This window comes from Eptesicus fuscus, chromosome 16, assembly GCF_027574615.1.
Source record: "Eptesicus fuscus isolate TK198812 chromosome 16, DD_ASM_mEF_20220401, whole genome shotgun sequence".
Classification (NCBI taxonomy): Eukaryota; Metazoa; Chordata; class Mammalia; order Chiroptera; family Vespertilionidae; genus Eptesicus; species Eptesicus fuscus.
In genome coordinates, this window is record NC_072488.1 from 13,191,089 (window position 1) to 13,201,563 (window position 10,475).

Consider the following 10,475-nt stretch of genomic DNA (forward strand, 5'->3'; position numbering starts at 1 on the left):
GCCCTGACCGGGAATCAAACGATGACCTCCTGGTTCATAGGTCGACGCTCAACCACTGAGCCACGCCGGCCGGGCGGCAAGCACTTAATGAGCACCTGTGTGTGCCAGGCCCCTGGGACCACGCTCTGGAGTAGGTGTCAGCGGGACGTGCATTTTTAAGTATCCCCCACGTTCTTTCTTCTCTCCTGCTCTGGGAGGCCATGGCAGTGGCCAGGAGGGGGAGGTCCAGCTGCATCCAGAGAATTGCAGGGGCCTGATGCGGCGGGGGCCAAACATGGCGGGGATCTCCCTTTTCCGCGTCCCGTGTGGAAAGAGAGATGAACGAACCGGTCCTAAATGGGGGTGGCCAGGGATTGAGAAATAATAGAAATAAAGAAAACAAGACGCAGAAATAGATTCATGAAGCTGGGGCTGGGTGGGGCGCCATCTTTCCTCTCTGATGGAGAGGCAGCATGACGATGACCCTGAGCCACGCAGCAGGTTTATCTTATATCCCCAAAATCCAGGAAGTAACACCAAAACTTAGGATCAAAGGAGCTTATTTGCATTCTTAACTAGGCCCCAGCATTACTGGATTTACATATCTAGACCCGCCCCTGCGGACACCTGGGCTGCTATGAAGTCAGAACTGGTTAACATGTCCAGCCTCATTGGGGAAGCATGTTCCCGGGCGTGGTTCTGCCTAAGCCCTGAATTCGGCTGACGATAATTATAAGAAATGCCCAGGTGCCTCCCGGGCGGCCCTCTACAGAGAATGTCCTGGACTGTGTTGTGGGGGGACAGCACGGAGGGAGAACTCCTTGTCCTCAGAGGTGAGCTCACGGCTGATGATGGGGGGGAGGGGGTGCGGGGGAATAGAAACACCCGCACACAATAATGCAGGTGATGACATAAAAACTTACACAGTCACGGCTTTACCGACACACCCTGAGACCACTTCTCGCAAACTGCAATATTCTCTCTTACCTCCCAGCGCGAATTATTTTCTAGACTCTTGTCTCATGGATAGAGCTTTTGGAAGCAGGAGAGAGTACATTTTCTCCTCTCTATACCTTACAAGTCTCAGGAAGAGAGCAAGGGAAACAGGAATTAGCTCTTGCTAGAATGGCTACCTGGTGGGAAAAGAAAGCTTTGATTGCATACCAGTGGGCACGCGGAGCCTCCGTGCTGAGGTACGGCAGGAGCTCAGAGAAGGTGGAACTCACAGGGAAAGAGGGATCAGGCAGGTCCCTAAATGCTGTCCCCTGTAGAGAGAAATCTGGCCTTGAGCTGGTCAGCTCTGGGGTCCCAGGACGTACTGGCTGGGGTCTGCTCTGGTAGCGCCCCTCACGTCCCAGACCCCACAGCCACATCCCTGAAAAGTGCATTTTGTTCCTGGTCCCACCTCCCCTTGGATCGTGCTATGACTGCCGTGGTCGCAAAACGCTGGGGGCCGGGTGTGCCGGCTGCCTCCAGGGTTCGTGCAGAGGCGGTCGGAGGGGAAGGGGACCGGTCCGACCTTGTATATTTTCTAGATCAGTGTCCCTTCCTTGGGTGAGGGGACTTGGCTCACCTTACGTGTCTTTGTGAGGAAAGCAGGGTTTCGAGTCCGATCGTTGCAGAAGCCCGGAGACACGGGCTAGCACGGGGAAGAAGGCGCAGCTTCCAAACGCAGCCCCTGCGGGGCCCTGCGGGAGCTGACTTAGAAACCCGTCAGAGACTCGCCTCTTCATCCCGAAACGCCGCCTCCCAGCCCCCGTGACTGTACCGCTAGGGGTTCCTTTCTGTAGTAACAGAAGGGCCGCCCCAGGGCCTCTTCCCCACGTAGGTGCTGTGGGTGGGTGCCTGGCGCCGTGGCTCAGGCCACAGCATCACGGCCACGGCCACTCCCCTCTCTTTCAGACGACCTCGGCCTCCTGCAGACGTTTGCTGGGCGGGTGCGCTTCCTCAGTGGCCGCGCAGTGCTTGATGTCACAGACCGCCTGTCGGGTGAGCACCCCCAAACATGCCCCCCGACCCTCAGGTCAGTCTCTATGCTCCTCCCCGGGCATGTGGTTCAGCCCACTTATCTTAGACCAAAACCAATTCCAGACCATTTACAACTTTGGATAATCTGGTTTTTAAAGATAACCCCCTACATGGCCAGGAGGTGATGTTTGCATTTGGTCAGGATGACGCAGGTTGGTACACAACGGAAACGGTTCTTCAGAGACCAGGATGCCGTTCTTCCTCTCTGCCTCGGCCCTTCGGGTACCGGGTCCCACCTGGGCAGACCCCACCCCCTAGCGGCCCAGGGCGTGGGCAGCAGCAGCGTGGTCCTGACGGTTAGAGAAAGCTGCCTCTCCTGCGCCTGGGCAGCCTGGCGAGTGGGCTGGATTTCCACCCCACTGGACCCCCTGGCCAGGCGCCCGGGGCTGTGTTACGTGCAGATGGGGCCTGGGCCTGCGTCGGCTCTGCCTTGTTCAGGCTTCAGCCCGGAAAGCCTGTGCCAAGCTTGGCTGCTTTGAGTGCGCAGCGTTAGCCTCAGGTGATTCGCTCCAGGGCCGAAACCTTCTCCTGGGGCCCTGGGGGAGGCAGCCTGGGAAGGACACAGGCTTTGGGGGGACAGGCCCATGAGCCACCGGCCACCTCTGACCTTGGGCAGGTTCCCGAGTTGGTTTGACCCTCTTGCTTGCTTGCCGGAAGCCTCCTCCCCATCTTAGGGAGGTCCCATCAAGGAAAGAGGCAGGACTCGGCCTGCTCTCCGGACTCCCGAGGGCCCCCTAAAATGCAGATGATCATGCCACCCCCCTGCGTGGCTCCCAGCAGTGCTCAGGGGAGTGACCCGCTCCCTGGAGGGGCCCACAGGTCCTGTCTCTGCCTGGCCCTCTAGACGCTGCCCCCTTCCCCACCCCCAGTGATAGGTCCTGGGTCATAAATCCTCATAACAACCCCACAAGGAGGGTGGGGGCTTCATGATTACCCCTTTAATAGAAATAAAAAAAAAAACACACCAAAAATCAAAAGCTCAGAAGGTCAAGTGCCCAGCGTCCCTGGGCGACTAATCCAGGATTTGTCCCCAGGAGCCTGGCTGCAGAGCCAAGCCTCAGCCTCCATGCTGTGGGCCTCTGCCCGAGCGGCCCTGGCCTTGCCTCCTAGGTGCCAGCATGCCACCCTCCTTGTAGAGGCCGGCCGCCCACGCTCTCACCTCTGCCTGCAAAGCCCTTCTCCACCCTTCGTCCTCCGCCTGGGCGATGCCCACTTAGTCTGGCATCACTTCCTCGGCCACCCCTCTCCCCAGCCCTCCTGCCTGGTTTCATGTGCCTCTAAAGAGCACATCGCAGCATCGGCCCTGGGGTGCTCAGCACATGCAGCCTGACTGCGGGCATCATGCCACCTCCTCACCGCCCCCTCTCTTGCTCCTGGCCTTGCTGCTTGCCTGGTTCAGTTATCCCAGTGACCTCGGAGTGGCCCCTTACCTTCCATCCAGGTGCCAGGCCTTCCCCAAGCAGGCGAGGCGGGTGAGGCAGGGCTGGGGCCACATGCAGCCACAGTGCAATGCTGTGGGAGCCCTGGGGTGAGAACTGGGCCACGTAACTAGACCAGCCTGGGTACCAGACAGGGAGCCTTTTCTGTGGCTCCAAATCAGTATTTTCTGGGTAAAAGCCTTCCTGTCCTTGTATTGGTCATTTATGGGGCCCAGAGGTCGGTGGGCACCCCAATTTAGATGACCTATTTACTATATAGATCCCTCTCCTCCCCCACAAAGCAAGAGTTTCTGTGTAGCTCTTCTGTTAACAAGGTGTCAGTCAGGAACACAGAAGGAATTCCAATCCACACAGGCTTGGACTAATAATAGCACAGCTTAACACCGGTAAATCTCTCGCTAATTACTTTAGCTGCCTTTTACGCTTAAGTTGAATGGGGGTTTCTTTCTCATGGTGACTCCCAGAGGGCCACTGCCAGTCTCTGCCAGCTTGAGAGACGCATCCATCAGCCAGGTGCCCCCTCCCTGTACCCGGGGAGTGGGACCTCATGTGGGGATTGATGCCTCCTTTGGTGTGTGTGTGTGTGTGTGTGTGTGTGTGTGTGTGTGAGTGTGTGTGTGTGAGGAGTCCAGGGTGGTGGTTGTGGCAGAACAAGGGTGTGAGCTGTTGGGGGCAGGTGGACCGCCCCCCACCCCCCCTTTGGGCCTGGTTCTTGGGGAAGGTCTCACCCTCACTTGCAGGTGGAGATTTAGGAAACGTTTGAGCCTAGGTGTTCAGAGCAGGTAGCTGGTCGTACAGTGAGGTTTGGCATCCAGACCCCGGGAAGGCCAGGCTGGGCTGTTTTATTTTCCAGAAGACGCCATCTGAAAGGGTGTCGACTTCCCTCTCGAGTACAAGTTTTCTCTATTTTTGTGTGACGTCTCATCGGTGGTAATGAGGATTTAAGCCATACTAGTACCATTTGTCACCTGCCTACCTATTTCAGCACTTCACACTCATTTATTATCTAATCTAACAATCGCAAGAGTTTGGTTCAGGATTATGATCTTTCCTGACTAGGGAACAGGCTCAGAAAGGCTGGGCGGCTTTCTCAAGCTCCCACAGCCAGAGCAGAGCAGAGGCAGGATGGAGTCAGGTGTGCCCGCCTCTTCCTCTCTCCTGGGCTGCTGGGACCCCGGGCACTTTGCCTTTGCCTACCCCTCCCTCCATTAAAAAAAAAATTAAAATATTATTGTATGACCCTTTGGGATAAACACAAATACACACCAGGCTGCATATCTTCACATGTCCTTCTTCCCGTTTTAAAAGAAATTAAAATACGTTCCTGGGCCCATGACTGTCTGAGGCCCGGTGCTGTGCCCCAGGCATCCGTCGGGCCTGCGGGGCTGCTGCCCTGGGCGGCACCGGGCCTGATGGAGTAACCTTCCTCTCTCCTCGCAGAGCTGGTGGCCTCGGTGTACCCCCGGAAGCCCCAGGCCGTGGAGCGCCACGTCCTTCCGGTCCTCTGGTACTTCCTGACCAACATGATGGGGAGCGGGGTGCTGCCGGGGCGCGGGGGCAGCGTCCGCGCGGTGGCGTGTCGGCTGTGCCGCTGCCTCCAGCAGCACCTGGGCTCCCGGCTGCAGGACCTGGCCGCCGGGCAGCCACCGCACGTCCTCCAGACCCTCCAGGAGCTCTTGGCCACCGAGTCCCGGTGAGGCAGCCCCGGCCACCGGCGGACGGAGGGACGGCACCCACAGCACCCGTCCCTGTCCGCTGGGTTAGAGACGGATCTGAAACAGGCGATCATTGTTTTGTATCTTATTTTATGTGTACGATGGCATCATCGCCCGGTCTGCTTCCCATAGCGTTCCAGATGTACATAGTATATTTTGAAGTAGAAATAAAAGAACGACTTATTTTTCTAAGGTTTTCTTATCGTCCGCTCCTTTAACCTCAGAGAATTTTTCAGTAACTAGGTTTGTGGCAGACAGAACAAAACATGGGCACAGCAAAACGGGCTGTGGATAATACCGAGACAGAGAATGAGGGAGAAAAGTGCAGCACAGGCCCACGCGGTGCAGGCCATTTTGGGGTGTAGCCCCCCCAGTCTTTGAGCAGCTGGACAACCCCCACCCCAGTCCCGGGACCCTGAGCTGGTCATTCCATTCCAGTCCATGTGCAGTGGCCTGATGGGAGGTGATTGTAACAAACAGCTCTGGGAATGGAGGGGGGAGGGCACTGTGCTTCTGCCTTGCACACGCTCTGTGCAGAGTCGGTGGGTCCTGTGGGAGCCTGCTCATGACATCTGTCCAGCTCATGGAGAGGCAAGGAGAGTGTGACATGTGCATTCCTAAGTGCCTTCTCTGGAAGGGACCTTCTGGCTCCTTCTGAAGTAGATGATGCTTTTGCACTTGAAACGCATCAGTGAAAGCACCTGGCGGAGCATCCGGCTCCACGCGGTAGGCAGGGGCCACGTGGAGGCTCTGGAATCACGCAGGTTCCCCCGGTTGGGCTGGATCGAGAAGCCGGAGGGTGTGTTGGATCAGGATGGGCCAGGACGCGAGGAAGCAGGGAAGGTGCTGCCCACTGACGGAGCGGCCGGAGAAATGGCGTCCCGGAGGTGAGAGGGGGCCGTCCGGGGCGTGGCCTCTGGACCCAGGAGGAGTGGCTCTGCCTTGATGAGGGCCGGTGGCAGGTTGACAGTGGTGTGACCAGGAAGAATCAGGGCTCAGGGCATCGCCTCAGACACACGGGCAATATGGTCCCAGTCCCCGCCAAGGAGCCCAGGGGCCCACGGCAACACTCGGGGGCAGGTCACAGGGTCAGCACCTGACGCAGGGCGGAGTGCCACGGATCTGGGCCTCTTCTGGGGAGACAGTCCCACAGCAGGCCAGGAAGCCCCCACTAGACTCACCTCTGTGTTTGTAAACCCCGTGGGTGCCCCGGCGAAGGAAGCCACTTTCCCATCTTGCCCACGTTGCCAGGTGTAACTAGGCCGCGCCTTCCCTCCCCCAAATGCCCTGGGCTGAGCGTGCGCCACACAGCCATCCTGGGGTTTGGGTTTTAACAGGCAGCTTAAGTGTGACTTTGGGTCATTTAGCCCCAATGTGAGCACTTCTCACCTAATGGTGGCCCCAGCGGGGGCTTCATGGCCTCCGGCCCTTGGTTGGTTCCCTCTGAACCGGGTTAAAGGCCTGCTGGACTGGGAGCCATTGACGATGCTCTCGAGGCTGATTTTAAGCGTTGGCTTATTTTTACATCACATCATTGGTTTTGTTTGCTGGAGTCTGAGCAAGCTTTTTGGGTTTGGTCAGGAGATTGAATTTTCTGCTTGTCAAGATCCTAGGACCTAGCAGGACATTTCAGGGCTTTTTAGAAGGGTAGGGGCTCAGGGACAGAGTCCGGCAGGGATTTCGAAGGCAGAGGTTAGTTAAGCTCAAGGTCATCGTCCTGACTCCCTGCGTTCCTGGCCTATCTTCCAAGTACATTTTCAAACCCCACGCTTCCCGTCCCCTGTGCTCTGTACCCACCCCCACGGTGAAGGTGTTTAAAACAACTGGAAACAGCTGGAAAGCAAACAATAATGCTTTGCCTGGTCCTGTTTTCCTTCATTATTTCAGGTTTAAATCTCACCCCAGGCACCCTGGGCTCTGGGCGATAGGCCGGGGGTCTGGCGAAGTCAGTGCCAGCAAGACTGAGGCTAATGGGGCTGGCCGATGTGGCTCAGGGGTTGAGCGTCGACCTATGAACCAGGAGGTCACAGTTCGATCCCTGGTCAGGGCGCATGTTTGGGCTCAATCCCCAGTGTGGGGCATGCAGAAGGCAGCTGATTGATGATTCTCTCTCATCATTGATGTTTCTCTCTCTCCCTTCCTCTCTGAAATCCTATATAATAAAAGACTAATATGCAAATTGACCGAACGGTGGAACTACCAGTCGCTATGATGCGCACCGACCACCAGGGGGCAGATGCTTAATGCAGGAGCTGCCCCCCGGTGGTCAGTGCACTCCCACAGGGGGAACGTCTCTTAGCCAGAAGCTGGGCTTATGGCTGGCAAGTGCAGCGGCGGTGGCAGGAGCCTCTCCCGCTTCTGTGGCAGTGCTAAGGATGTCTGACTACCAGCTTAGGCCTGCTTCCCATGGGGAGTGGGGCTAAGCCATCAGTCGGACATCCCCCGAGGGCTCCAGGACTGTGAGAGGGCACAGGCCAGGCTGAGGGATCCCCCTGAGTGCATGAATTTCATGCACCAGGCCTCTACTATATATATATATATATATATATATATATATATATATATATATATATATATATAAAAGAATGAGGCTAATGGAAGGCCAGTGGTGGGAATATAGATTGGCCTGGGAGCCAGGGTGGGTTTGAGCTGAGCCACCACTCCTGGCTTGGTTGTGTGTGAGGCCAGAAGCCCTACTTACCTGAGATGCTCTGACCTAAGATGCAGGTAGGCCTGGGGAGTCAAGCACAGCACAGTGTAACATGGGCCAGAACAGGCTCAGAACACTGACGTTATGGCAGTTCAACAGAACCTCTGACGTGGGGCTACTGACTAATAGGCTGTCTTTGAAAAGCTCGCCTTGGGAGATGGGGTGGGTGCTGGCCGCGTGTAGACCGTCCACCAGATGATCAATTGACAAACGTGTTGACATTTACCATTCACTGCACCGGCTCCCCTGATACACGCAAAACACTGGTTTATTTAAAAAAAAGAAAAAAAAAAGAATGTATTTCTCAAAATCCCTTTCATTCACGGTGTAGGCTTTATGAGGCACATCTTGCCAAACATACGCTCTTCATAATGAAAGAAAAGTCTGGTCCGCCTGCTCTGTACACTCTAGCCACGTGGATTATTTTAGGTTCTGAACTGGGTGTAGGATGTGGGGAAGGAAAATAGATGCTGCTTACAGTAAACAACCGCTCAGACCCACGCTGTGGAGGGAAGTTGCCGTTCATTTTCAAGATTGTATTCATACTTGCAAAAAGCTGTCACTGCCCCGCCAGAATATTATATTTGCTTGTTTCCTTCAGGAGTCCTTCTGACGGAACCGGGAAATTGTGCTTCCCCTGGGGCTGAACTGTCTGCTGTGTGACTGACATGTTGATGGAGTGCTGGCTGAGGGCCTCCCTCTCCCCGGCTCAGGGGTCTTCATGGGTGCGGAGGAGGAGGGGGAGGAAGAAAGGGGGTTTTCGTGGGTGTGGAGGAGGAAGGGGGTCGTACACCCCTGAAAGGAGCTGGCCCAAATAAGAATAGGGGTGTATTATGCACCCCTTCAATGACTCTCCTGTGCTGGCCTCCCTTTTGTCTTTATAAACAACATTCCTTCTTGGTTTCCAACCCTGTGAAGAGAAGGTGCAGACTCTTGAGTCCCCCAAAGGGTTGGGTCCATGGCTTAATTAATTTAAAAAGACAAAACCAAACCAAAAACCTGCCCTCCCGCTTCCCTTGAGCACAGGGAGTGGACTCGGCCCGGCAAGGCCGAGGTTCTTGGGGGGCGGCTAAGAGTCACCCACTTGGGAAGTTGTGGGACCCGGCTTGTCCTCCTGGCTGCCAGCTGTGCTCTCCAAGGCAGAAGCCAGGGCATGGGCTTGACCAAAGGGAGGCCTGGTCTCCAGGAGGCTCAAAACCGAGCCGATGCCCCCCACACGCGCGGTCCGCTGCGGTGGACTTCATTTCTTTGGTCCAGAGTCTAATTCGCAGACACCGTGGGCTGACTCTGGTAGTTGGGATGGTGGCCAAGCAAGCACATCTTTGACCCATCTGCTCCCGTGCCGGCTTGGCCCTGCTTCCCCTTTGACCTTCACTGCCTCGCAGCCCCTGGGTCTTGGCACCCCCTCCTCATAGGCCCCAGGGAAGCTGACTGGGGATTCTTGAAGCCTGAGGGTCCTTGTGCAACATGACGTCTACGTGAGCTCGTCGTCCCCGCTGCCTGAGCCTGGAGGCTCCTGGGACCTCTCGTTACATCACACAGGGGGACACGTGGCAGCGCCCAGCACTGTCCTGGCACAAGAGGGTGCTCAGTAATTGCAGAGGGTGAGGAGGCACGCACTGCTCTACGGCTGATGGCAGGAATGCTGCCCGCAGCTCGCGAAGCGTGGGTGTTGGCTGCTGCTCACCAGCCTAGCTCGGGGGAGGGGCAGCCCTTCATCTCAGAGAGCCTCCTACCGGGCACAAGGACGGAGGCCAGAAGGGGTCATTCCAGACTCTTCCAGGGCGTTCTCTCTGACGCTGACCCTCCATGGTATAACATGCTGCCCGGCTCCCGGCTGCCCACCCGTAGCTCCCATCGCGGCAGCCAGGTGCTCAGGCCCCACTGACACCCTCAGGCCAGCCCCAAACCTCTAAGACAAGGCCCTTTGGGGGGGGGGGAGGGGGGGAGGGGCATGGACACACAGACTCCTCCTTTCTGTGGGCCTGGCTCCCGCTTCTATCCTGGTGCTAGTCACTAGACTTTTTATTGCCCGCACGCTGTATCCCCGTTTCCTCAGCCATGTCCCTGTCCAGTCTCCCTGCAGCTGGGGTTCTGCTCTGTTTATTCAGACCTCGGGGAGTCCTGCCCCTAAACCCTGGCACAGGGCGGGCTCCACTTTCTGTCCAGTCCTCTGGCCTGGGAGCTGGGTCTCTCCACACGGCCGGCTTCCTGCGTGCCCAGCCGACCCAGCCCCCACCCCCGCCTCGTTACCCCGCTGCAGGCCTGGCGCTGCAGGTAGACTGCCCAGCTTTCTATCAAGCAAGTTTCCTAAACCTGATGTTCTCACACGCTTACCTCAGCCCGGCCCTGCCTGGCAGCTGGACTTCCTCCCATTTCCCGTAGCCCAGGCAGTTCCCAGGGTCCACCCACATGCTCAGGGGTTTGGCTGGGCCCCAGGACCCGCCCTGCTGCCCGAGCTCTGCCCTGAGGATTAGGGCTGCTGCCAAGAAAGCATGAGCTGCGTGAGCTGGGCGGGGCGGCACCGACATTCCCAACAGGGGGTCCGGTGTGGCCCCTCTTGGTAGTTTAATCACTGCTCCTGGGTGCCTTTGAAGAGTTGAT

At 57.1% G+C, this 10,475-nt stretch overlaps 1 protein-coding gene across 1 annotated transcript in view; it reads left to right on the forward strand.

Moving 5' to 3' along the window:
* Window positions 1–5,177, forward strand: part of TOGARAM2 (TOG array regulator of axonemal microtubules 2) — a 35,828-nt gene extending 30,651 nt beyond the window's left edge. The window contains exons 18-19 of the mRNA XM_028140471.2: window positions 1,882–1,968; window positions 4,887–5,177. Of these exons, the coding sequence (XP_027996272.2) occupies window positions 1,882–1,968; window positions 4,887–5,143 (344 nt within the window). The 3' untranslated portion in view covers window positions 5,144–5,177. The remainder of the gene's footprint in view (window positions 1–1,881; window positions 1,969–4,886) is intronic.
* The last annotated feature ends 5,298 nt before the right edge of the window (window positions 5,178–10,475 follow it).